Source organism: Egretta garzetta, unplaced genomic scaffold, assembly GCF_000687185.1.
Source record: "Egretta garzetta isolate BGI_Z169 unplaced genomic scaffold, ASM68718v1 scaffold27, whole genome shotgun sequence".
In the NCBI taxonomy this organism is placed as follows: domain Eukaryota; kingdom Metazoa; phylum Chordata; class Aves; order Pelecaniformes; family Ardeidae; genus Egretta; species Egretta garzetta.
Genome location: NW_009260400.1, coordinates 552,600 through 579,702, shown reverse-complemented (window position 1 = coordinate 579,702; position 27,103 = coordinate 552,600). Strand labels below are relative to the sequence as shown.

The 27,103-nt window shown below is 40.4% G+C and overlaps 1 protein-coding gene across 2 annotated transcripts; it reads left to right on the top strand.

Annotated features, from left to right (window-relative positions):
* The first annotated feature begins 65 nt into the window (after positions 1-65).
* On the top strand, positions 66-27,103 carry MBTPS1 (membrane bound transcription factor peptidase, site 1). 2 transcript variants are annotated; one of them, XM_009643247.2, is made up of 23 exons: positions 66-235; positions 1,561-2,053; positions 3,230-3,459; positions 3,869-4,100; positions 4,461-4,571; positions 5,900-6,009; positions 6,380-6,496; positions 7,473-7,540; positions 8,152-8,254; positions 8,975-9,126; positions 10,090-10,251; positions 10,816-10,960; positions 12,041-12,229; positions 12,830-13,002; positions 13,990-14,105; positions 16,022-16,178; positions 17,053-17,177; positions 18,178-18,255; positions 21,284-21,424; positions 23,712-23,843; positions 24,375-24,501; positions 25,114-25,244; positions 26,291-27,103. In XM_009643247.2, the coding sequence occupies exons 2-23, from the start codon at positions 1,867-1,869 to the stop codon at positions 26,485-26,487; spliced, it is 3,183 nt and encodes a 1,060-aa protein (XP_009641542.1). In that variant the 5' UTR covers positions 66-235; positions 1,561-1,866; the 3' UTR covers positions 26,488-27,103. The 2 variants fall into 2 exon arrangements, with proteins under 2 accessions (XP_009641542.1, XP_035754586.1); XM_035898693.1 differs by lacking the exons at positions 66-235; positions 1,561-2,053; positions 3,230-3,459; positions 21,284-21,424 and having other exon boundaries at positions 3,877-4,100; positions 24,369-24,501.

Below are 27,103 nucleotides of genomic sequence, written 5' to 3'. Positions count from 1 at the left end.
GCCAGGGGCACCCTCCGTGGCAGGGGCAGAGCTCCCTGAACGGGGCGGCTCCTCCGCTGCCCCCGCGCCGGTGCTTCTCTGAGCCTCTCTCCGCCGGCGATCTCTGCGGAGTTCCCATTGCTCGGTCTGGGGTGCCCTCACTTCAGAAAAACCCGGGAGTAACTCCAAGCGTAGCTGTTCTAGGGGATGGACAAGTTGGCCAGTTTAGGTTCCTGTCCAGCTCCTCACGGTAAAGGTATTTAACAGAATGAAGGTGTAAGCGTGGTGCTTACATGCAATCTATTACCAGCTATAGGAATGTTTATTTAGCTCATTTATGTAGTTGGTTTTTTAATTTTATTGCTATAGGGGTTATAAACTAGCCAAATAATATGGTAGGTAGTGCATAGCCAAGATCAGCAGTCAATGTACTGTAACCGTGCCTAGTTTAGGGCTGAAGAGGAAACTGTAATCGCAAGCGGTTCACAGTCATGGTGTTGGCAGTCAGCTATAAAGAGAGAGGAATTCTACCCCTGTTACAAGGTAATGCTTAAGAATGCTAAATAAAGTTAAATGAAAATGAAGTAACAGGTGTCACATGCAGACTCGATTCATTCTGTCGTTGTGCTGTGAGGTCAGCCCATCATTCTCCTAAACAGTGTGAATCCCTTAATAAGGCTCCTGCTTTTCAGTCTTGGTCACTGCAGCAATGTATAGCTCTGCTCTGCTTCGCTACGTGGTGCAACAGACCAGACGAAAACATTTCTCTTCACTCATTTCTTAATGGCTTTTTATCTATCAATTGCTGGTTAAATGTTTGGAGTTTTAAAAAAAAAAAAACCTAGCATTGCAATTTTTCTTGAATGCTTCTTGCACCTTGGAACGTAAAGGGAAGAAGCTTCCCCTCCACTGAAAAACACTTCTAGCATTTCCTTTAACATCACATTATTACATCTGTAATCCCAGCTTTTATTTTCTGAGTAGTAACTCACATTCCACCTCAAGAAAATTTGAAATACTTTTTTTCATGCCGATTTTTCTCTTACTACAGGAGGCAAACTTCCAGTCCCTGTGTGTGTATCTCTTGTCCTTACCAGCCCTTAGCATAGAGTTTGAATTTGATTCTCCTTGTGTAAAATGACGTACCACAGCAGAATTCCCGTTTGCCACATTTCTGACTGGAAAAAAGCCACTGTGCTTTTTTTTTTTTTTTTTGAGTGTCTGTGGACACTTTCTATTGTGTTACTACTTTATTTTGCACTTTTTCCTCGCTGTGGGCCTGGCACTTTGTTTTGTTCTCTTTGCTCCCTTTACACAAAGGATGGTAGAGTTTATGTAGGTGGTGTCACTGTAGCCTGTTCTATTGGCAGGTTAATGCCCGAGTGTTCCACGCGTGCTCTGGGCAGGTGAGGAAGAGACTTGAGCCTTTGTGAAAAATTACTAAATGAAACATCTGAACACCTTTTTCCATATTATTTCTAATTCTGACCGCTAAAGGTGTCTTTATCTTTTGTGATTTTCAGGCTATGCATTTGCACAAATGTGAGTCTAATTAATTTTCCCTGTTGCCCTGCCTTACAGGTTGGCTTGCAATCAGCTTTGGTAATTCTTCTAGGGAGTTAACTTTGCCATCAGAAATGGAGTACAGGACTCAGCTACCACACCCTGAGTGACCGAATCCTTTAACACAAAATGGAGAAGAAGCGTAGAAAGAAATGAGCCTATTTGTAAGGCTTTACCTCAAAAGACCATGAAATCTCTACTTATTTTGGACACAGCTTTAAGAATATCCAGTTGATCAGCACAGCGAAAGCAACGTTTACTGAAACAAAAATGAACTAGTTTATAAAGAAGAAAATTGTGATTTGCATATATGGAATTTTTGGAATGAAACCATTTTCTTCTATGACCATGAAGTTTGCAAACATCTGGCTTGTTCTGGTTGTTATATTACTCTGTGGCAAAAAACACTTCGGTACCAGACTAGGGAATTCCTCTCACGAGGCTCACATATGTCCTGGATGTTCTCGCCTTACTTTGAAAGTGGAATTCACTTCGACAGTCGTGGAGCATGGTAATAAATAGTTATGCGGTAAAAAAAAAATCCCTGTGAAGTTCAACTGTATGTTACTGATTTGTGGTGTTTGTGCAATTGTAACATTCAGAGAGTTTCTGTAGAAGCATATTGTCTGCTAAATTCTCTATATTCAAAAAGAGAAACAGATTTTTTTCAAAGGTAAATGGAGACAAGATTCAAAGAACAAGAGAAGGAAGAGAGAGGGAAATAAAGAGGATGTTAAAAGTGAAAATAATGTGAAGGCTCAGGTGGGCAATTCTGGTGACTTTGGTGTGTTTAGTAGCTGTTTATTTCGACCCAGCTGGTGTATGGTTGAGGCTCTTTTATGAAATGTAACCACAAGTGGGCCCTGAAAGGGTGAGAAAGGCAAGAAATCTCTGTGGGTTTGTTCAAGAAAAAGTTTGGAAGCAATAGTATGTGTGTGGAAAAATTGCAAAGGTAATTATGAAGGGAGCAGATGAAAGGCAAAGTGAGGCAGATATTGCTGCTGAGATGGCAAAGGATAGCAGTAGGATGCCTTGACCCTGCATCCTCTTATTGCCTCAGGTACCTGTAATGTTTCCGCAGTGAAGCTGTGTGTGCCTGGGTGCTTACAGGTGGGGTGTCCGTAGTGACGTTTCTGTGCGTCATTAGCCAAAGGCTTACTGTGGTGAATATGGTGGTGTGCGCCGCGGCTGGGGTCCGCACACAAACCACTAATCCAGATCAAGGACTGGACTGTTGGGACCGGCTTCATTCTCTGTGCATGTTGTACTTGGTGTCAGTAATTTCCACTAAAACTCAGTACTGTATAGAGGCTAGCTGTCTTTAAATCATACATGTGAAGAAACGTTGAATCGGCATATCAAGCAGTTGCTTGCACTGCTGGATGTAACAGTCAGTCTGTTAACCTTTCCCCTGCTCCCCCACGTTATTTCACCTTTCCATGATATTTACAATTCTACGTTCCTTTCAAAGGTTTTTATCGTATTTTTTCAGGTTTCCTGAGGGAAAAAAAAAAGCATTATATAGTGTAGAAATAAACTGCAGATTCCTAAAGGCAACAGAAAGATGTCTGAAGTTGTGATTTATTTGTTTTGGCTAAAGAAAAAAGAAATATTTGGACATTTGCAATGTGAATGCATGAGTAAGCTGCTTAAACATCAGTTCTGATAAGTTGTGCTCTTGTTCCAGAGTATATTGTGGCTTTTAATGGATACTTCACAGCTAAAGCTAGAAGTAAATTTATTTCAAGTGCACTAAAAAGTAGTGATATTGAGAACTGGAGGATTGTACCTCGCAACAACCCAGCCAGTGACTATCCTAGTGATTTTGAAGTTATTCAGATCAATGAGAAACAGAAAGATGGAGTACTGACGCTAGAAGATCATCCAAACATCAAGCGTGTAACACCTCAGCGGAGGTGGAGTGTGAGTAATTTTCTGTATGGTTGCATGAGATCTGCTTTGGAAAAGTGTTCTCAGCCTTATTTCTGACCATCAGCTTAGCATTACACAAACGAGAAGTGCCCTACAGTTTTTATTTAATATACAGAAATTATTCTTTTGCCTGTAAAATTATCAGGGTCTTGTCATACCTTTGGTGAAGCATGGGAAAAATTCCAACTGCAACAGTTCCAACTAGAATGTAGAAACATTTCTTTTGCAGCAGTCAGTTACCAGGGACTATGGACTACAATATCCCTAGTAGATAAAATAGAAGATTTTATTGATTTTGAACAGAGAAAAGGGATACTTGCTTGTCTAAAATTTTTGTTGCAACAATATGTGTGTATTTGCATAAAAGCTAACCTTTTGTGGTTTTCCTCATACTGTATTTTCTTCATCCTCATTCTGCATAGCTGATCCAATGTTGCACTGCAATGAAACCAGATGGACTCAAAAATGGCAGTCGTCTCGTCCCTTGAGAAGAGCAAGTCTTTCTCTAGGTTCTGGCTTCTGGCATGCAACAGGTCGACACTCGAGCAGGCGTTTGCTGAGAGCAATACCACGCCAAGTTGCTCAGACCTTGCAGGCAGACGTCCTATGGCAGATGGGTTACACAGGTATGCTTTTGTCTGTTGGCTTAGAACAATTACCTTCTTGGGAAAAACAAGTGAAGTGTAAGGAAAGGGTAATTGGCTCCTATGTGTTAATCTTGCATTGGGTGCCAGTTCCAGAAGGATTGAGAAATACATTGCTTTGAGATGCACTGTATCCATATGGAGTGCTCTTCTGTGCGTGTGTGCTGTACTTATATTTATGACCTGTGGTTGAATTTCTGAATTGGAATATATTTCTTTAAGAGCTGTAACTTACTGAGCTTGTAAATTGCACGCTACGCTAAACATAAAAGTTTTATTTGACGTGATAGAATAGATTTGCCATGAAGCTGACTCAGAAAAAGCGATGCTTTTCTATTGTAGGTGCTGGTGTAAGAGTAGCAGTGTTTGACACTGGTCTGAGTGAGAAACATCCGCATTTCAAAAATGTAAAGGAGAGAACAAACTGGACTAATGAGAGAACCTTGGATGATGGTGAGTTACTGTGCACAATTGTCCAACTATTCCTGATGCTGGCGTGTTCTGATTTCCATTGAAAAACTGCTGTTGCTGCTGTGGTGCTAAAATCTGTTGAAACTGTGTATCTTGCAATTTTAAGCTTCATTTTGCAGTGTCCTGAGCACTTTGTGCTCATACCAAATTCAACAAAGAGTATTTAGATTCCAGGAGGGTGTTGCATAAGTCTCCTTTGAATCATATGTGGCATTTCATCATAGTTTTTGAAAAATGTCAGGGCAAGAAGACAGGCATAAGTACATTGTCAGAGTAGGTGGAAGTGAGAGCAAGCCCCACAGAACTGTTTCTTTCCTGTTCCTTTTTGTGTATTCTGCTGTTTCACAGTGCATACATATTTCCATACTTAAAAGAAGGCGTTTTCCTTCTTTACTGTGCAGTCCTAAACTAATCAGAATTTTGGCAGCTTCTTGTAAGCTTTTTCTAATCTATATAGTTTTCATCAACAAACACTGTGCTGGCTCATGCCCATCAACATTCCAAAGAACTTTTTGTTTTCTGCAGTATGTTTGTGTTCCTTTTTCATATGTTGACCCTAACTTGCCCTGACCATATGCTTTCACAGATCATTAACTTCATATGGTCTGGGTCAGTGAGTCAGCTGGCAATTTAATCCCTGTAGAGTTCAAGGTATATGCATATCTTGCTCTGTCTTTTGTGCACCTGTATTATGATACAGGTATGTAGTATTTCTTTGCCTTGCAGCACCTGCTTTTGGTAGTACTTTTCATTAGTTCTGTGCCCAGATGGTTGCTGGACAGGCAGATTTGGAGTATAGAAATATAATGCAGGCGGTCTCATAAAGCAAAAGCTAAATTATTTTTTGAGGAGAAGAAAAAAATGTGTTTTCTTGTCTCATTTTTCATCCTTAACAAAATATGTTTATTGCAGAGTCAGAATAAAAATCTTTTAAGATGTTTACATAAAAATATGTTGGCCATGTGACTTGCATTATTCCAAAATAACCTTTTTCTCTCATGATTGCTTTCTGTGGCTCTTGATTTCATTGGTAGCAATCAGAAGTGGGTAGGCTGGAGAGCATGTCAATTGGTGTTTCATCATCAGGTTGTCTGGCTACACAGTGCTGGAAATTCTGGCCCCACTGTACCCAGTAGCAGCAAAATATGGCTCAAGAAGACTAGGACTGAACGCAGTATTTGTGGTTTGTTGTAAAGTCTGTTAGATTGATGTGATTTTTTTTTAATAGGTGTTGTTTAGCAGTACAAATGCTTGATGATGAAATGGCTTGTCTTCTAACAGCTTATTTTGTTTTCTTTGCCCTGTGATAGGTTTAGGCCATGGGACTTTTGTAGCAGGAGTGATAGCCAGCATGAGAGAATGCCAGGGATTTGCTCCAAATGCAGAACTGCACATTTTTAGAGTGTTCACCAATAACCAGGTAGCTATTTTACATATGTTTCAATTTCTGCCTTTCCAGATTAATGCCATATTAATCCTTTCCTTTGGGAATATTGCAAGTACTTTCAAATGTTGACATAGTTTCTTTGATAAGCAAGAAGGATACATCTTCCTATTTAAAAGAGACTTACTACAATATGACTTACAATTTCCAAATCTGGTATATTTTTCAGAAATAACATGTGGAGGTCTGATCTGTATCGTGTTGGAGCAATTGCTCAAATATACTGAGCGCTAGAAATACCGGGAGACCACTGTCACTTTTGTGCTTTACTTTGCTGAAGTCTGTATTGTCATGGAATCACTGGATTTTCCAACAGTAGCTTTTTTCCCTCCTCTTTCTTACATAGGTCTCATATACATCTTGGTTTCTGGATGCCTTTAATTATGCAATTTTAAAGAAGATAGATGTATTGAATCTAAGTATTGGTGGGCCAGACTTTATGGATCATCCGTTTGTTGACAAGGTTAGTGCAAGGAAATAGAGTGCTTATGGAGTTTATATCCTTCACACGAATGCTGGACTTTGCCACAGCTGCTGACGGGTTCTGTGGAGTTTCATTTACATGAGAGAAATTTTGTACAGTGTGCAGGCTTTTAGGAATATATTTAAGGAATGGATTAAAAAAACCCAAACACAACACAAATATTCACAGAGCTGTAGAAGCATGACCTTTTTACAAAATGCTGTATGTGCTGCTAGGAAATGTGATGCCCCAGCAGGCAACCACAGGGGCCCTTAACAGAAGAAGCTTAACTGAAATCCACTTTTGGTTTTTTTTAAATCTCTTCATGTTAATTTTTTTCACGGTAAAAATATGGATAGTGTGAATTTAGCAGCAAATTATTTATGAACAAATAGGTAAAAAGTACAGGTAGTTGATTCAGCTATGTGATAAAAGATTTGTTTCAGGATAAAACGGAATTAGGTTCTTGTCTTTGTAAATGTCATGGTTCCCTGAATTGTGGATCTATCCTTCAAAAGCACTGAGTGAATTAATTTACACTTTAAAAAAGGATAAAATCTTTCTTTGTAAAGGGTAATTAAGAGATTTAAGGCACAGAAATTCTTCCTTTTTTTTTATGATAACCTCCATTGAAATTTAGTTTGAGAGTGACTTCACTACTCTCCCCAGAGTATTACTGGAGGGGATTCAGAATAACGACTTTGGCATCTGAAGTGCTTTGTTATGGACAGGAGTTTTTCCTTTGGAGTGAACTAAATCAGAAGTGTTGTTGTCAGGGCTGGGTTATTGGTCACATAATCTTAAGAAAGTTTGGAGCTTAATGCTGAATATACCAGTGAGATGTATTTTATAATTCTCAGTTAGAAAGAGGGGTTGGACTAATTGTTCACTTATGTCAGGCCCCACGGACTGTACGTTTGTTAGAAAAGTCTCAGTTTTGGTGGCAGAGCCTTGTTGTAAACATTATTTTTTGTAGGTATGGGAACTGACGGCTAACAATGTCATCATGGTTTCTGCTATTGGCAATGATGGCCCTTTGTACGGGTGAGTTTCAATGACCACTTCAAAGAAAACCAAATATTTTGTTATTAGATATTTTTGGAAGTAGTTGTGCTTGGTCAGGAAGTTTTCCCTCCCCCTTTTTTCTGTAATCTGTTTATAGAAAGTGATTCAAGATAAACTCTTTCCACTGTCTTTATCACTTGCTGCCGTAGTACAGCAATTTGTGAAGTACTTGGCTAAATATTTTTCATTGAAACAGTGGAAAGTCAGTAAAAGAAGAATGGCAGTACTTCCAGCTGACATTTCCCTGTTAGTGTGAGCCGACGTCTTTGGGTACTAAACTTGGGCTTAAGGAATATAGAAGGGATCAAGCCAGAACTATTTGTGGTATATTTCTAAAATAAATGTCTAAAAATAGGTTCTGTTTTGTCTTCAAGATACATGGTTTGGTAGTTACTGAGTTACTAACTGCCTGAAAAGTTGCTGTTGCTTGTAAAGTATAACTGTATCAGGTAGGACCAAAACTTGTTTCTGTGGAGGTTAAAGAGAGCATCTGACAAACCTGATGGTGGTGTGTCCATTATCACAACAAATTTATGACCCTGCCTTGGGTGGGTTTTTTTTTTGTTTTCCTATCTCCCAACTTGTTCTAGGACTCTCAATAACCCTGCTGACCAGATGGATGTGATTGGAGTAGGTGGCATTGACTTTGAAGATAATATAGCTCGCTTTTCATCTAGGGGAATGACCACTTGGGTAAGATGCTTTGACTATGGCCAGCCACATTTGCAGCCAAAATAAGGGCCTTAGAAAGTAAGCCTTTTTTGAAGGGGCAGTCCCGTGCAGATGGTATGTGTGGAGGAAGCAGTGATAAAAGATTTCATCAAAGGTCAGAATCGTTAAGGATTGTAAGTCTTTAAACAAGAAGCTTAATGTTCTGTGCAGGGTTTCTCATCAGTAGTCTTGGCCACTATTGGCATCCTTGATGTATTTGTAATATGTCCAGTACCTTTCGATTTACAGTGAGGACTTGCCTGTGTGGTTAAATCTGCAAAAATGAAGGCCTGCTCTTGTCCTTCCTTTAGTTTCAAAATCCTAGGATTTCCAGATGCTACATGTAACATTGCATTTGAACTGAGGTGATGGGTACTGCACACATGGTTTCAGATGAGATTGCATTGTGGTCTTGGTTAAGGGGACTGTTACACGTTTCTGTGCTACATCTCATTCATTAGCCAGGTAGCAGTGTGTTTATAATTTATTCAGCTTAGCATAGATACTAGAGCAATCAGCAGTAATGTTGACGTTGAAACACCAAGAACTTGTCATAAACAGCTTGAGTCCTTCTTAGGTGTTACTTGCTAATTTAGTTGATAATTTTACTTCTGAATGACCTGCAGTTTATTTAAATGCCCAAATGAAGCAACCAGTGCTAATGATATATTAAGGCACTAATCCATCTGTTTTCTTTCACAGGAGCTGCCTGGAGGTTACGGTAGAGTGAAGCCTGATATTGTTACTTACGGCTCTGGAGTGAGAGGTTCTGGTATGAAAGGTGGATGCCGCTCTCTCTCTGGAACAAGCGTAGCATCTCCTGTGGTGGCAGGTGCTGTTACTTTGTTAGTAAGGTAAGTCAAATAAGAATCTCTAAAAAGATACTGGTGCAGGAGCATCATACAAGGCCTCAAAGGAACCCACCAAATAAAACTACATTGTGCTTCTATGTAGGAAAACAAACTCGGAGTATAAAATCAGCTTGCTTCTGACTGCGACATTACCTTGTCTGGCTAGCTCTAAATTTCTCAGGAAAAACTAGAGAACTGTTTTGAATAACATCACATCTTTGAAAATATAACTATGGAGAACAGTACTATGAAGTAATTTTGTCCCATTTTTTAATAATTTTGAATTGCTGAGCTTCTGTCAGTTGCTGCTCTAAGTAGGCACCTGTAGCAGATAATTATCTAAGTACTTGTAAATGTTATAGGATTTAGGGTTTTATGGCTGTTATCCGGTTGCGCAAGTCATCTGTTGCACACTGAAGAACTTGAAAGGAAGGTAGGAGTTGCAAGTCTGTACTTTGTGTTTCTTATTGCTGCTACATAAGGATGAGATGAACTTTATTTGAAAAACATGCCAAAAATTCGAAGTCATCATCGTATTTCCTCCATAAAATGGTGTGGTTTTCTTTAAACAGCAAAGCTGTTTTTCACCCCTGAAAGAGTCATGTTGTGAAAGATACCAGTAAGTTACCAGTTACAGAGGCTTTGATTTTCAGAATATGTTATTTAGCATATAAATATACTGCCCTGATTGTAATGACTGCTTGATCATGGAGCCCATTGTAAGGAGAAAACTTTATGTAATATTAGTTAAGAGAAATGTATCAGAAAACCATCACTCTTCTTCAGCTGTTCCAGTGAGAAATCAAATAATAACAGACAGTATGAACTGTAGGTGTTGCTCACAGCAACCTGATTTTTGATTGCATTTCCGTTAAATCAAATGACTGTTAAGGCAAAGTGGTAAACAGGACTTGCTAGAAACTGGAATAAAAGCCACCTAATGTGATCTGGTGTTTCCTATTTCAGCACAGTTCAGAAGCGTGAAATGGTGAATCCAGCAAGTATGAAGCAGGCACTTATTGCGTCAGCACGTAGACTTCCTGGAGTCAACATGTTTGAACAAGGACATGGCAAGTTGGATCTTCTGAGAGCTTATCAGATCCTCAACAGCTATAAACCACAGGCCAGGTTAATTTTAATCCTTAATTAATCAATAATACGCTATCATCTGCTGTATTTCAGAGAGCAGGTGATGCATTTGTAACTCAGTTGAGCAACCTGTGCTTAGTCAACAAAGAGAACTTGCACAGATCTTGTGTAATCCTGAAGCATGAGTTTTGACAAGAGAATGGATGAAAAGTCGATGAATTTTCTGCCAAAGTTATAGCAGTGTAGGGGATGAAGTGTCTGTGAGAGCTAAATTTATTTTCTCTTCTAGCCTCAGATATTATGAATCATGTAACCTAGAACACAGTGGAAAAGTACTTAAAATTCAACTTCCCTCAATGAGAACATTCTCACTGTGCTGAAAAGTTTTATCTTTTTTTGTGAAAATATTTTCACAAAACTAAAATTTAAAAAAAAAAAAAATTAGAGGGGAGAAGAAGATTTTGGGGCAGATTTGGCAAGTGAAGTTGAGAGCTTGATAGAGTAACTGGCATGCTTTATCTGTAATTTTTTCATAGTATAATGGCGTGTTCTTCTTCTGTTTATTGACTTTTTTTTTATTTTACCTCCTCCATCCTGCTGTAGTTTGAGCCCAAGCTATATTGACTTGACCGAATGTCCCTACATGTGGCCCTATTGCTCTCAGCCCATATATTACGGAGGGATGCCAACCATTGTTAATGTTACTATCCTTAATGGTATGGGAGTCACTGGGAGAATTGTAGACAAGGTAAGAGTTAATGTTGTTCCAAGTCCTAACTATTAATGTTGCTAAAAGGTGCCCAGAAGAGACTATGCATTTCATGGAAGAAAATCAGATTTCTTACTGCTGAGAGCAAGAAACACAAAATGCTTGATTTTTAAAGGACGCACCAAGATTAGTAAGATTTGTCAACATGAGCTGTCTACAAGTTTTCAAGCAGTGCATTGGTTTCAGGGGCATGCAGCATTTTACCTTTGTAAAAACCAGTTTGGAATGACAGGTACTTAGAGATTTCTTTGTATTCTTTGGTAGCATTTAAAATCTTCTGGCTAGACTTTCCTCATCTTTCTTTTTTTTTTTGTCTGGCACATAAGCAGTCTCAGTAAAGGATCCTGACATTATAAATCATGCCTCTTCATGGGTCAAAACAACCTGAATGTGTTGACTTACCAAGGTCTGCTGCAAAACCTGTTCTACACTGGTGATGTTGGTTGACTAGGGAGGGTTTTAATTTTTTTTTTTCATTAAGCTTTAAGTAAGTTTAAATGTAGAACAGATTGGGGAATTGATACAAGTTAAATAAGGCACCTATCCCAAAACTCTAGCCAATGTAAATGAGCTTAATTTCGACATTTTGGTGTAAATCCTGAGGCCTGTTTTAGATTTAAGCTTACATTAAAGGATATTGAAGCTCTTATCCAACATCATTAGCTTATGGTAATGCTCAGACGCAGCTGCTGTAATTTGTTTGCATCTGTTATAGTGATAGCTCTCCTTGTTACTGAAAGGAAATTTTGTGTTCTTCCCAATAAATTCTTACATAGGACTCCAGAGTGTTAAAACGGGTGCACTTAGGCAGCGTACTGTTCCGGTAGCTTCTTAGAGAGTCCTGCCTCTGAAAAGCCTGTAGTTGGATCAGTAAGGCTGTCACAATGAGGTTGATTCCCCGACACACCACCAACCTTTTGGGTTTTGTGGACATTTTTGACATCATATTCAGAAAAGCTAAGATTTGTTATTTCTGTGTGCAGGGGAAGAGGGCTACGTATGCAAAATTAGTGACTGCAAATACTGTGTTACCAATGTTCTGTGTTCTTCATTTCACAGCCAGACTGGCAACCTTATCTACCCCAAAATGGGGATAATATCGAAGTGGCTTTCTCCTATTCCCCTGTGTTGTGGCCTTGGTCCGGATACTTAGCAATTTCTATCTCTGTAGCAAAGAAAGCAGCATCTTGGGAAGGCATTGCTCAAGGTCATGTTATGATCACAGTATCATCCCCTGCAGAAAATGAAGTAAGTTCTTGTGCATTTTGGGTTTACTGTGTTCATAATTACTAAAACTGCTTCCCGATATACAAATTCCTTCTTCTTAAGGAGCTGCTCTGGTCTTGTCATTTGAAGCATAAGTTAGATTGGGGTCAGAAAATTCAAGAGTGCAAATAATGATTTTTGTAGTTGAGAGCAGGATTAACCTGTGAACTGGATATGCTTTAGGATCAGAAAACCACCCTTTGAGACCAACTTCATAATTTCATTTGTTTATTGTGAATTCTAAGCAATGTGTTTTGAAAAAGAGATTGCCTAAATATTTTTCGTCTAGAACCATGCTTAATTTTTCCTGAGAAATTTTTAAAGTTTTGAATGATTGAACCAAATCACAGCTGTAACGTATTTTAAGTATTTTACATTCTGAGCATTAATATAAACTGTTGAGTGCAGAAAAAGTACTAGGGTGATTTAAGGCAGAAGTCATCTCTTTATCTCCAGAGCTGGTACTGGTGACTGAAAGTAGATTTAATACCTCCATTTTTTTGGTCTTTTACAATCCACAGTTAACTGGTGAATGTTCCTGTGGGGAGAAAGGATTTCACTGTAGTTTTTTCTGTCCTTCAGTCTAAGAATGGTGCAGAGCAAACTTCAACGGTGAAGCTTCCAATAAAAGTGAAGATTATTCCTACTCCACCTCGTAGTAAGCGAGTCCTTTGGGATCAATATCATAATCTCCGTTATCCACCAGGATACTTCCCCAGGGATAATTTGAGGATGAAGAATGATCCGTTAGATTGGTATTTATCTCAGGTTTTATTAAATCGGTATTTCTTGATTGTGTGTTAATGATATGGGATAACGTTACTGAATGCCAGAGCGCTCTGGCCTTTTTCAGTCTTTTCTAAGAAATCCATGAAAAGCACTTGGACTCTGCATGCTTGTGGTGTGGGGGGTTTTTTGTGCTCTATGGTTTTATTCACATGAAATGAAAAGCTTTTAAAATGAACATTTAATACACTGAGATTTTTGGTTGGCTTTCAAAAGTGTAGTATTTTTTCTTTTCTGCCCTACTTTGTCCCAAGAAGTTGAGGGGGCACTTTATTAGCTGCTTCAGCTTTCGCTTGTCAAAAATACATGAGAAATCTGAAAGACTGAATCCTGAAGAAGAAACACTTTGTCTTTTGAGGGAGACTGTCTTCGAAGCAGGGCGAGGCTTAGCTGACCTGTTGTCTTTCATAGATAGAGAGGGAAACCATGCATAGTAAGAATTGTGCACCAACATATAAGTGAGGATTAATTAGGTCAGTGACCAAGACATGGGCCCTTGAAAAGCTACTTGGAGCATGCAGTATGGCAAATGGACAGGAACTCTGCTGAGTTTCAGCAATTATTTACAGGTGCTCCTCTGCACTGCTTCCAGTTAGTAGTTAAAACTGCTCTTACTGGCTCTTCTGCAAGGAGGAAATCCTCTGAAGAGCATCTGGTTTTAATGCAGCTGTGTTTCTACGTGGTGTGATGCAAACATGTAGAATTGTGCTTTGTAAGGAACATGCTCAGTCTCTAGCTTTGACTGTGTTACTAACTCTTCTCTGTGGCACTTGGAACCAGTGTCATTTGTGAAGAATTTTCAAAGAGGAGGTGCTGCATGGAAAAACACAGGTTATCATTTGAAAAAACCAGACCTTTTAGAAAGGGGACTAGGAGGTAATCTATAATTAAGGTATTTAAACCAGATTTCTGCATGCCAGATTTAAAGGTCTTCAACACTTTTCTCTTTTCCTAAGGAATGGTGACCATATCCACACAAACTTCAGGGACATGTACCAGCACCTAAGGAGCATGGGGTACTTTGTTGAGGTTCTTGGTTCCCCGTTTACATGTTTTGATGCAAGTCAGTATGGTAAGCATGAGCTAATTACCTTGTTCTCCATACTATTAACTATTTCCTAAAGTATTAGAACAGTGGATGTATTTATATGCTGATGTTTAGTTATGCAAAGTGTCGCTGCAGAAGCTTGCTTGGGAGTCTAGTAGAATTAGTTCAGTTTTTATCCTTACCATGGAAAAATGAGAGGGAAAGCCCACCTCTGAGTGAGTTAAAAGCCTCTCTGTATTTCATCCCACAAAGGCAGAACTGTATTTGCTGAAAGATTTCAGCACAGACAAAATTAAGCTTGATGTGAATAGCAGGCTAAAAGTGTCCATTCTCGTTTTTTTTCCCTCAGCAGAGGCATGTTAAAATATTGGTCTTTGTGGATAGATAAAAGAGTGGGGAAAGTATTCCACTCAACCATATGCGATAGCAAAGCAGTATGTGGCTTGTTTCTTCTGTGTTCATCAAGAAGGGGATTTGATGGATTTGCCAGGCAGGGGACAAACCAAGCTGTCCATGCTCTTTTCTGCTCCAGTGTGCTCCTCTATTTAGCCATTGTATGCTCCAACAAGACCTGCTGCTCTTTTGGGCTGCAATGTTCTTCAGTGGGCTGTAAAGTGAGGCTGTGTTCCCCTGACAAATTTCTTGTTCTGGAAATGTTGTCAGTAGTCATCTTTTGTTTATCTTGATTATTCAGTAAATATCACACCATAGTGTTTTGAGTTCAGTGGATGTGCAGCTGGATACAGAAATGGTAGCCCTTAAAAAAGTGACAAAATAGTTTCTCTTCTGAGCCCACTGGTTTTATAGCTGATAGAGAGCAGCATTAGGAGACTTCTCTGGTTCACCGTCATTTTGTTGGAGAAATGGGCAGAAAGCCTGAACCAGTTTTCAGTTTCCTCAGTGGGAAGAAGTGAGGGGTGGAAAATGCAGCGATCTGTGTTCCGTCTGCCACTTTTTGCCTAGTTTGTATTGTCTGCAAGCTTGGTGAGGGTGTACTCTGTCCCATCGTCCAAGTCATTAACATGGTTTCTACAGGATCTTTGTCAGAAGGCTTTCCAAATGCAGACTGCCCAGACTTGTAGAATTGGCCTGGTTGCAAGGGACCGTGAGATGCGGGGACAGTGTCAGTGGTTGATCGGGTTGCTCAGGGTACCATCCTGTTCAAGTTCACATTGTCTCTGAGGATGGAAGTTCCACCACCTCTCTGGGCAACCAGAAACTGAAGAAGCAAAATGGTTTGTTATTTAGGAGCAATCTAAAGGCATAAACATCTTTTCAGGAAATAAAAGTATTTTTTTTCTGGTTGTGTTTCAGTGGTGCAGAGAAGGTCGTGCTTGCCCATTCACAGGAATGGGAGAGGGTTATATAAAAGCGGCAATGGCACTTTAGTCAGGTCTACTAAAACGCAGCTGTAATTTTCAAGGTCTGAATCAAACCAAGTTTCAGAATAATTGTTGCCTGTCTGGCTCCAAATCTTCAGTAAAGAGCAGAGTACCTTTTAGAACTGGAGCAGTGAAAAACTTTCTGACTAGGGTGCATCTACACTGGCACTTTAGTTTGGATCACCAGTGAATCTCCCGATCGTCCTCTTCTGCCACAGTTTGGCTCTGTTTATGGAGCATTTGGATGAGACCAAACTGCAAAATACACACCTGACATATGCAGGCATTCAGTTCCTGAGACCATAAAAAGCATGAGTCATAACTAACACCCTCAAAAAGCATACTATGCTGCCAAACTAATTTTTGGGTATATTTGTAAACTGAATTGTCTTATATTTCCCATCCTTAAATGTGACTTCTTCAGGTGAGCTGCCAATGCAGAGCACATGGACCAGGTAGTGCAAAGTGTGTGCTTGTGTTGACTTCTGCATGGGTTGTGTGAATAGCGATAACATTACAGCCTGGTGAACTTTTGGGTTTTTTTGCTTTTACACGCAGGGACTTTACTGATGGTGGACAGTGAGGAAGAGTATTTTCCCGAAGAGATCACCAAGCTGAGGAGGGATGTTGATAACGGACTTTCGCTTATAGTGTTTAGTGACTGGTACAACACATCTGTGATGAGAAAAGTCAAATTTTATGATGAAAACACAAGGTACTGATTTGTGTCAGTTCCTTGGGAAATAAAATGCCATAGACTTGACATTTTATGCACATTACCCTAAAAATCCCAAATGTGATAGGCTGTACTTCAGTTCTTGCATGCTACCTATAAGAAGGGACTACCTGAAGAGCACAACTGACATTAAGCTGCAGTTTAAGGAGAATAGCTACCTATTTTATTGTGATTGCAAAGGCCCCCTTGGTAATGTAATCTTCTTTCAAAGCCCAGAAAAACATTTACAATGAAAAGAAGTAAGAAACGGGTGACTGATAAACAAAGAAAAATGGATATATTTTTGCTTTCAGGGAGCAGAATAGAAAGAAAATGTGGGTTGCAAACAGAACCATCAGGTTGTGCACCCACTACTGAAATTGTTCCAGTGTATCGTATAAAGGGAAAATACGCTAATATCACCAGTGGTGAGAGTGACCCTCATAATTACTGTAGTTGTCAGCCTATTTTGTGTTACTGTTAAGCTAGAAAGATCTGTTCTGCAGTTTGTAAGGAAGTAACATTTTGCTTCATTAGAAAAATTGAGAAGCAAATGATAAGACCATTGGTTTTGCCTCGTCTTAGCCAAACAAAGAGCATAAGACATGAATTCCTTTCTAGCAAATTGAAGTTTTCCGTGGAACTGGACTGCATCGAGAACTTTACATTGGTATTACTTTTACTCAAAAGTTTTGGTGTCAGAGAGATAGCTGCTCACATGCCCCCGGGGTTAAATAAGGCTTTGAGATGTATTTCATTATTTAAGTGACTTTGAAAAACTCTGCTTGCAGGAAGACATCTGACTTTCCATTACACAAACTCAAGGATTGTATTCTGTATACGAATAAACCATGTTACACTGTAATTTTTATAGGCAGTGGTGGATGCCTGATACTGGAGGTGCTAATATACCAGCTCTCAACGATCTGCTTTCTGTCTGGAATATGGCCTTTAGTGATGGGCTGTACGAAGGCGATTTTACCATGGCGAATCATGAAAGTGAGTACTGGAGTCCATTGCCTACGCAGGTGTTTGGAAAATAGTTCTATGTCAGAATAAGATTGAGTGAGGGTCAAGGGAACCACTCAAATTCGGTGAAGAGAGTCTCATAAGCATGCTTAAATGATTACTTTCTTCCTTTGACTTCCTTCCTTTGTAGGCTGAATCTGAAAAATGTCCAGCCCAGAGAATGAATGTCCTCAGTTTAGGCTTGCATTCCAGATGCGATACTTTGAAGAGTATTGTTGGGGTGTGTCTGTATTTGTCTGGACTATAATGATTAGTTGCTAAGATGAGCCTTTCGTTTTAATTTTGCAATTACGTGGACATTTGAAATTTTGGAGGAAGAAAATTGATGAGGACTTTTCCTTGGAATACACCACTTTAGACATGCATCACAGCATCCTGAGATGTTTTGTAAATTCCTGTTCTTGTAATCTTTTGAATTGTTCCCCCTGAAATGAATACAATTTATTGGTTTCAAATTCAAACTTTGTGGTTAGGCCACAGGTCCATGACCTTACTGTTTTCAGACTTTCTAGGTCTAAACCAGTCTTCCTTTTTACCTGACCAAGTCTTCAAGCACTGTTTCCAAATCTCCATCTGGTTCATTTGGAATGTGTATGTGGAAAGAGAAGACACCAATGCTGAGGTCTCTGTACGCTCATCAGCATTGATTGAAGGAGATGCACTCTTTGTAGTATAAATGACTGTTAGTGTGAAATACTATATGGCATTTCATTAAGCTTTTTGGTTTAAAAAAGATGATGATGTCAGTCAAATGGAAAGGTTTGAAAGCGGTATGTGAAGGTGAACCTGCAAAAGGTGTGCTTAGAAATGCCTTCTCTGGGAATAGACGTATTGGTCAAAATACACAAATTCAGAGCAATGTTCCCGGGAATGTTTTCTTCTGTGCTTGTTTTAACAGCTCACTGAAATATGATGGGAAGGGAGGGAGTGTCATTTTAAGTCTAAACTACAATTTTGTGATGTCTTTCAGTGAATTATGCATCAGGATGCAGTATTGCAAAGTTTCCAGAAGATGGCATTGTCATTGCACAGACTTTTAAGGACCAAGGTATGCGTTTCCTTGTCTTTTTTCTGTGTTATAAGTAGAACTTTGTAACTTTGCTTGTGCACTGACTCCAAAGTCTAAAGGTGTAAACCCAATAAATTTAAAAACACATTAACAGGGTAGGTATTTTTTCATTTTGCATAGAACATGTAGTTGGATGCCTAACAGGCAGCTGCAATGTGACCCTGTACACAATTTTGATATAGTACTGCAATGTTCAAGTGTATATATGTAGTATTTTATTCTGTTTGCTGTATATAAACACATCTGTGTGTCTCGTGCATCTTTGGAAGGGAAGGGATTGTGTTGTAATTGTGTTACTTGTCCCCGTTTCTCACAAATTTCAAGTGCTACTGAACTTTATCCCCTAACCATTGCCAAATTGTTGTGAGTATTGTGGTAGCTGTGGTGATCTAAGGATACAGGTAAGGACAATTTTGGTAGACAAAATGTCACCTGCTAGACATTCGTAAGAGAAAATTTTAGGCACAGAGGAAGCCTGTGCTCTCAGCCTTGTGCATATCCATTCTCTTTAGTTTTATCTTTTCATTTGTGAGGTGGTAATTCAGAACAGTAGCAGCAGCAGGCCATTTAAAAAGAAAAAAAATCATGGGTTTTATGAGCCTTTAGGAAGTGCTGCGTGGTGACCGGAACTGTTAGCGTGTTGTGGGTCAGGTTTGTGTAGAGGGTTTGAGTGTGTGAGCAGAAGCGCATGCATAGCTTCTGATATAACTCAGCCGCTGCCAAAGATGTATTTTTGACATATGATGTGCAGTAGACATGATTACCTAGTGGAGAAATTTTCTGGAACAGTAAGGAGCTCATCTGTGTGAGCCTTTTGGGGGAAGGACAGTATTGCTGGAACACTGTATGCTGATGACATAGGTATTTCCCTATGTGCCAGAGACACAGAGGGTCAATTTGACAAGTAGCCTGCTAGACCTGCTTTTTCTCTTGAATCCTTTTCATTGCAATTCACAAAGCAAGAGCGCTCTGTGGTTTGCTTCTGCTATCTAAAGGCAGTGTCTCAAGTAAAGGAGACTAAATACTTAGCGTTTGATTTTTTTTTCTTACTTTGTTTCTTGAAGTGCGCGGTAGAGACAGGAAACCTTTATACTTCAACAAGGGCAAGTGTCAAGTGCTGCACCTGGGGAGGTTGAACCCCATGCACCAGTACAGGCTGGGGACTGACCTGCTGGAAAGCAGCTCTGCTAAGAGGGACCTGGGAGTCCTGGTGGATGACAAGCTGACCATGAGCCAGCAGGGTGCCCTTGTTGCCAAGAAGGCCAGTGGTATCCTGGGGTGCATTAAGAGGAGTGTGGCCAGCAGGGCGAGGGAGGTTCTCCTCCCCCTCTACTCTGCCCTAGTGAGACCCCACCTGGAGTACTGTGTCCAGTTCTGGGCTCCCTGGTTCAAGAAAGATGAGGAACTCCTAGAGAGAGTTCAGAGGAGAGCAACAAGGATGATTAGGGGACGGGAGCATCTCCCCCATGAGGAAAGGCTAAGAGAGTTGGGCTTGTTCAGCCTGAAGAAGAGAAGACTGATCCAGTTGAACGGGAGGAAGAACTTCTTGACTTTGAGGGTGACCAAGCACTGGCACAGGCTGCCCAGGGGGGTTGTGGAGTCTCCTTCTCTGGAGATACTCAAAGCCCTCCTGGACGATGTCCTGTGCACCCTGCTCTGGATGAACCTGCTTGAGCAGGAGGGTTGGACTAGATGATCCCTCGAGGTCCCTTCCAACTCTTGCCATTCTGTGTAAAACTAGCTTCCTACACTTTGTTTCAGTTCCTTCATGAATTGGGGTGTTTTCCCTCCTGCTGTTTGTAAGAGCTTTCAGTTCACAGGGGGTAAAATGATTGGATGGGTTTGTAAGATAAAAATGGCAGGTTTATAGCCAGGCGTCCTCTGGGTTTTGTGGCATGTACCCATTCATACTGAGAAGGTTCCTGTGCTTTTTTCGTCTTTTCATTGATTATCTCAGTTGTAATTGTAAATATCTTGCAAACGTGTCTTTCTGGTTGCAGGGCTTTTGGAGACAGGCCTTTAAATAGTACTCCATCAAAAATTACTCTTTACAGGATTGGTACAAGTGTTTCAGAAAAGGCTCAGAAACAGACCTCTGAACTGTGGCAGGGCTGGATGTACTGAAAACTGGCTCTGCCTGCCAGTTCAAAGAGCAGCTGGGGTGAGGAGGGAGTAAAATTTACCAAAGGTTGAAGTGGGTGGGGAAGGTGGGAAAACTTACGTGAGTTTATTTCCTCTTTTCTTTTTTTTTCTTTTTTTTTTTTTTTTTTTTTTTTTTTTTTTTTTTTTTTGCTTAGGTACCCTTACTAAACAATACTTTTCCTTTGTTCTCAAATTGAAAGCTGAACAGATGAAGTGCAAGGGTATCTAGTAACTGTAGAAACTGCAGAGTTGCAGAGAGATGCAAGCCCAGCAGTCTTTAAAATGGGCTTCCCCTGAACGGCTGCTTTAAAGGAGTTCAGTCAAAGCCTTTGTCTCTCAGCTGCTGCTGACAGAGACAGATGTTGTGTTTCATGGAATGTCTCTGTTCTCTTTTGTCAGTTCCATAGTAGATTTTCTTGTAGGAATAGGTAGGCCTGGCAGCAAAATAAGTTGACGAAGAGCAGTGTGTACTGTGATGGCTGATTCTTAAGTTACTGTGTCCTGTACAATTCTGCAGAAGGACTAAAACAACATAGACCACATTTTGATTTTATACCTGTTGCTGAAAATATTAGGATGTTTCATTTGAGCATGTTGAAGATCATCCAGGTTGTGAGGTCTTTTTCTGCTTCTCCACCAAAGAAACAAACACATTAATATCAGTAAGAAACTTTACAGTCAGGGTCCTGGAGCAGTTTCATTTTTGTCATAACATCATGGGGTTTTTGAAGACATTTTGCATAAATGTGTGACATGAAGAGTGGCATAGCTGCATTTCTAAGTTTACAACGTAGGTTTTGTTGACTTAAGGTAAATTGATGTTGATGCTTTACAGGCTATGAAATTTATCTGTGCTTTGCTTTAGGTCTGGAAGTTTTAAAACAGGAGACTGCTGTAATTGAGAATGTCCCTATTTTGGGACTTTACCAAGTTCCTTCTGAAGGCAGTGGCAGAATTGTTTTGTATGGCGACTCTAATTGCTTGGATGACAGCCATCGACAGAAAGGTGTGTAAGCTTTGACATGCAGGAACATTTGTTGTCTTAAGCTGACTGCTGTCCTATGGGGTTTTTACAGCTCCCGTCAGAAGTAGCTGTTTTCCAGGGAATCTCTAAATGTTCCTAACTGGGGATTAATCTCAGTTCTACAGAGCTCTTTACTGGAAACACTGTAAGGTGCAGTTACAACAAAAAAGCACCCACATATTGCAGAGGTTTTTTGCTTCTTTGGGGTTTTTTTGTTTCCAAAAAGCACTAACAGTTACACATGCTTGATTTGAAGAGGCCATTAGGGGATCCTTTCATTTTTTCCTCAGTTGCATTTTCAGAATGTTTATGTAGGGCAGTGGATTTTTATCTTTTGAGTTTGCTTGTCAGCATGCCTTGTTCCCTTTACAATGTTTGCCTTGTTCCCTTTGCAATGTTTCTTGTGAGGATTTATGGTAATGTTCAACATTTCAGTTGTGCGTTGCTATTTTCCTGTTATTCTACTTTGACATAAACCAGCTGGTGTAAATATGTCAAAGTAGGAATTTCTCTTCGGGTTTTCAAAGCATTTATTTGCAACTCTGGGTAGCAAGGGTGTGAGCTGTGTGTGTGTGCAGTTTCTGTGACTCCCAGAGAAGCCGTTCTCTCTGCCTACACTGGTTGGTCCTTATAAAACCTTTTTCTAGCACTCTGTCTGATCTGAATTTTAAAATTTTTAAGTGATTGATTGGGTTTCTCCTGACATGTAAAGTGCAGGCTGGTAGATGTGTGGCTCAAGAGGCCAAGGATAAGTCAGTTTGTGAGGTCTTTTTCTGCATTCCCACTGGATGCGATGTTCAACCTGAATTTCTCTTTTGTGATGAAAAGTACATTTATAATTTTATAAGCTTTTTGTCACTGACATTTTAAAATATCTGGTTATTTAATCCATCCCTTGCCTACTTTATTTTAAGTTTAAAGGAACTTAACTGCCTAAGGGAGCTCTCTGTCTTTAGCTCGTTTCTCTCTTTCCCAAACATTTTAATTTTCTTTGAAAGTTCTCCAGTTCCTCCTTATCTGTCTTTGAGTGGCTTCCAGTGAGTTGCTGTAACACTAACATATCAGTGCCTTACGCGCTTGCAGTAGGTTATCGAGAGCGTGTAGCGTAAGAGAAGACATGTAACTTTAATTAATAGAAAACGATTCTTTATGACTTCCCTAATGCTGTTAAATTCAGTGTGACCTGTGAAGCAAGAAAAAGTGGAAGGGTCTAAAAAAATCCTTTAAAATTAGCTTTTAAATTGTGAACCAGGAGCGATTTCTCCTGCAGAGACATCGGTGGCTTTAACTGAGGTAAATTCCTAACATTTGTGAATATAAATCCTTAAAATCTGATTGACCTCTTTAAAAATCAAAGGTGAGGGCTTAAGGGACACCAGGATTATGAAGATTAATTCCGATTCCCAGCCAGCTGTTCCTGGGCGGAGAAGTTCTGAGGAAAGTAGTTTTCTGTGTGGTGGAAATAGCTGATAAGGCATTGTCCTGCTCCTGCAAATGGAGGTTTTAGAGAATTGTGATGCTAATTAGCTGGACTGCTTGTTCCTAAGGGGTAGTTCTGGATTAAGGCAGTAGTAATTCAGGAGAGAATCAAAGCAAGGGTTCATATGCTGTTGAGGTGCAAAGGAAAACTATGATCAAGTGTATTGTGGCATTGATTCCCAGCCTAGTCTGTACCACAGCTGCTGTAGGTGCTGCTTTACCTTTAGCTGGGATGTAGCCAGAACCTTTCCCTGTCCTTGTTTGTTTATTTTTTTCAAGCTTGGGAAAGCAAATGAGTCATAAGTTCACACTGAAAACACGACTTTGTTTTTCTTTTCTTTGCAAGGTATTTTGTCCTTTCAAAAAATAGTTGGTTCTTTGTTTCCCTCTTAGAAACAATATCAGAAGCTCTGAGCTTCCTCTGTTTCCACACCAAAAAAACTCAGTAGTTTTTGCAGGGACTTGGATTGCCTTGCCCAACCTGGAATTCCCATATTTGAGACCTGTTGGCATATGTCCTGTTTACTAAAAGAGCCTGATTTGGCACACAAGAGAAGAAGATATTTTAAGATTGAACAGATTATTTTTGTGTTTTTGTATCGGGGAGGAGGGATTGAAAGTTGCCTCTTTCTGAAACTGGGTCTAGAACTTCAAAAGGAGAATAACAAGAGCCAGAAAAACTGGCTGTACTTCTACATGTTGTTATAGCCTTCTTAACAGAAAGATAAGCCATTGGAAATGTGTCATAATGCATATTTTCGTTTGGGGCTTGGGGCTATGAAATCCACAGATTGCTTTTGGCTGCTGGATTCCCTCCTGCAGTACACTTCCTACGGGGTGACGCCGCCAAGCCTCAGCCATTCCGAAAACAGACAGCGACCGCCGTCAGGAGCTGGCTACTCTCTCCCTGAGCGGATGGAAGGTGAGAGCCTTAACTGCCAAGCAGAGCCCACAACTAGGGGAGTGTTAGGGTGGAATTTAGGAAGACCCAGGCAGACCCCTTGAGTTACATGCCAGTAAGATCAGTTTGGCGTGAGCTCTACAATGTTCTAGTGTTCTGTTGTTTTACTAAAAGAGAGCACTTACTGCAAGGATTTGTCATGATATAGTTGTGACTTGACTAAAGAAAACATTCTGTTCTCAGAGTAGGAATTTTCAGATACCTAGTTCTGCTAAGGGAGCATTTAGTTACTAGCTACGGAGCGGGTATAAAGCATTCAGTCTTGTCTCATGTGCTGCCAGCAAAACCTGGATTGCCTACCATTGCAGGTGCACAGTCTTACTGTTTTGTAACGTACCCTTTGGTTAATTCTAACCGAGATTTAGCTGCAAGTCATCATTATGGTAAAGAACTCTTGGGTTTACAGCAGCTCTGTTTAGCCAGAGGCAAATGTTGGTAACTCTTATCCTACCAGTCTTTTGGTAACTAGTCTGTCTCTGCTGTGAGTTGCAGGTAACCATTTGCATCGATACTCAAAGGTTCTCGAAGCTCACTTGGGAGACCCTAAGCCCCGATCCCTTCCTGCGTGTCCTCACCTGTCCTGGGCCAAACCACAGCCTTTGAATGAAACTGCCCCCAGGTTAGTATACATCTGTCTTACACAAGAAGTCTCGCTTTGGAGATCAGCTGAAAAATTATTTGTTCCATCTGCTTTTGAAAGGGACAGCTAGAATGCCTTTCCTTCAGAAATACCAGATAGCAGAGAGGAAGTGATGATCAATGCCTCGTCAGTGAATAATTCTGACTCGCCTTATAGCTACACTACGAAACTGGGGATTTTAAAAATAGCTTCACAAGTCAATTCAGTGTTGTGATTGAGTAATCCCAACTTAAGAGTGAACGGTCTTGCTTAAATGCATCGTCAGTGCATGCCTTTGAAATAGTTTTCTGAAGAAGCTTCTTGGACAGCTCACCTGACTCTGAGTTGCTAATGGTGACTTTTGGTAGTCTGCATGCAAGAAGGAGAGTTGTTAGTAAATAGTTGCTGATCTAAGTGTGTCCCTGTGCGTCTGAATTTAACTTTGGAGGCCTGCAAAAAGCAGAACCCATAGACTGGATCCACTTATCATTTGGATCCAAACTAGCGAGTTATTTGTAGGTTTGAACTGTCACTTTCTCTATATGTTTCTACAACATTCCTTGTGTTACTGAAGTATGTGGGCGGACACCTCTGTCTTTAAATTTCTTGTAGCAACCTTTGGAAACATCAAAAGCTACTGTCGATTGACCTTGATAAAGTGGCTCTGCCCAGTTTTCGACAGAACCGACCCCAAGTGAGACCATTGTCCCCTGGAGAAAGTGGAGCATGGGACATTCCTGGAGGTAAATATTGAAGAGTTTGAAAGTCACTGTTTCACTCTGCTTTTTGTATAAGCTTTGGAAAAAAAAACAAAGACAGTGCAGCCAGAAGAGAGGCCATTTTCAGTTGTGAAAAACACGCAAATAATAGTATGGCTGTGTTGTACAAGGCTGACAGTGAAGCCTGAGAGAAATATTTCTGCATGTGAATAATTTATTCAGAAGAAAGCATGTGTGACATACTGGGAGGAAGATTTTGATTTTTGGCGAGTGCTTTTTGGGTGGTCAAGGTTTGTTTTGGTGCTGTTCAGACCAACAGGTGTCAGCAGCAGTCCCTGTGCTTGGGAGCTGTGGCTGGCCAGATACCTCCTGCTAGTTAAAATGCCTTGTGTGAGTGTACAGATGCAGAAGCAGAGTCCGGAAGAGTTTGTCTGAATGGTGCTTCAGGCAAGGTGATATGCCACCAAATGATGTAGAACACTTGAAACAGCATTCAGGCTGATGGCGGGGTGCTCTCCTGTACAAGCTTGGCACTGCCAGGCCCAGCTAGAAGTGGTTTGAAAGCCTCACACATACTTTTTTTCCCAGGCTGAGCTGCTAAACCAAAAGACGCCTGTAAAAAGGAAGGGTCTGGCTCTATTGCTCACCCTCACTGTGGGTGTGCACGATCTCTGGAGCAAGCACAAAAATCAGTTTCCTCGTGGCATCAGGATTTGGTGTGATTTATAGAAATTACTTAGTGGTAAAATTATGGTCAAGCGTTTGCATCTCTGTTCTACTGCAGATCAGAAGGTGGTTGTTGCAGGGGAAATCTGGGCTGTATTTTCATGTGCCCATATAGGTCAAGGTGGAAATGCTGGTGTGTTTCTGTAATGGTAGCATCCTGTCTTACTTTCGCTAATTGATCTGCAGTTGTTTATCTTCCTGTCTGAAATGTAATCTGATTAATAGCTGTTTCATCTTTGAACAAGAGTTACCATCGGATTGTTTTGGTAGATAGCGTTAACACCGCAGAGACATCGTAGCTCATGCGGTTGTTAAGTCACTTCCAAACCTCTTTGCCTTTCTAGGTATAATGCCGGGCCGGTACAACCAGGACGTAGGACAGACTATTCCGGTCTTTGCTTTTCTCGGTGCCATGGTGGTTCTGGCATTCTTTGTGGTGCAGATCAACAAAGCGAAGAGCAGGCCAAAGAGACGGAAACCTCGAGTGAAACGACCGCAGCTTATGCAACAGGTTCACCCACCAAAGACGCCTTCTGTGTGAAAGCTCTCGCTTGCCAAAGATGACCTCCTTTTACCGGTTGCTTCCCTTGGGCGATCGATTGCTCCCAGTGAAGGTGCAGCGAATGCAGCACTGATCGTACGAGTAATTCGCACCTGACATCATCTCATAGTCTTTGGTTTCTGGAGAGAAAAGAAAAAAAAGGACCTCAGTTGATCGTCTGTACATAAAACTGCAGCTTTAAGCAGCCGAAGCCACCAAAGACTTGAATACTGTTTAAACGGCTGCTTAATCACTACAGATCCCAAGAGGGGGAAAATGGACCTTTTTTTTTAAGCTGACCAAACTAAAATTTATTTGTTTAGAGGCTATTTTCTATATTTATTGTTGGGGAGGGCGGGGGGAAAAGTCACTTTAAGGACCTCTGCTAAGGAAAAACAAGTGCATTTTTTTGGGATGGAATGCAATTTTCTAGAACGGTATTATGCTGAAGAGTATAACGTACACCATGAAAGGAGGGAGGGGGCAAGAGAGACCAGTACAAATCGGTGAGACATACTCCTGCAGTTTATTTTTATAAAGCCAACTACCATGATGTTTTGTAATTTTTGGTCATGATTTCACCGTTGTTGGTGAAGCAGATTTTCAATAAATATGT

Excerpts from the sequence above, each read along its gene's own strand:
- MBTPS1 (XM_009643247.2), top strand. The coding sequence starts at position 1,867 with ATGAAACCATTTTCTTCTATGACCATGAAGTTTGCAAACATCTGGCTT. Across the intron at positions 2,054-3,229 it reads TTCGACAGTCGTGGAGCATG|AGTATATTGTGGCTTTTAAT; the intron begins GTAATAAATAGT and ends CTCTTGTTCCAG. Across the intron at positions 6,010-6,379 it reads GAGTGTTCACCAATAACCAG|GTCTCATATACATCTTGGTT; the intron begins GTAGCTATTTTA and ends TTTCTTACATAG.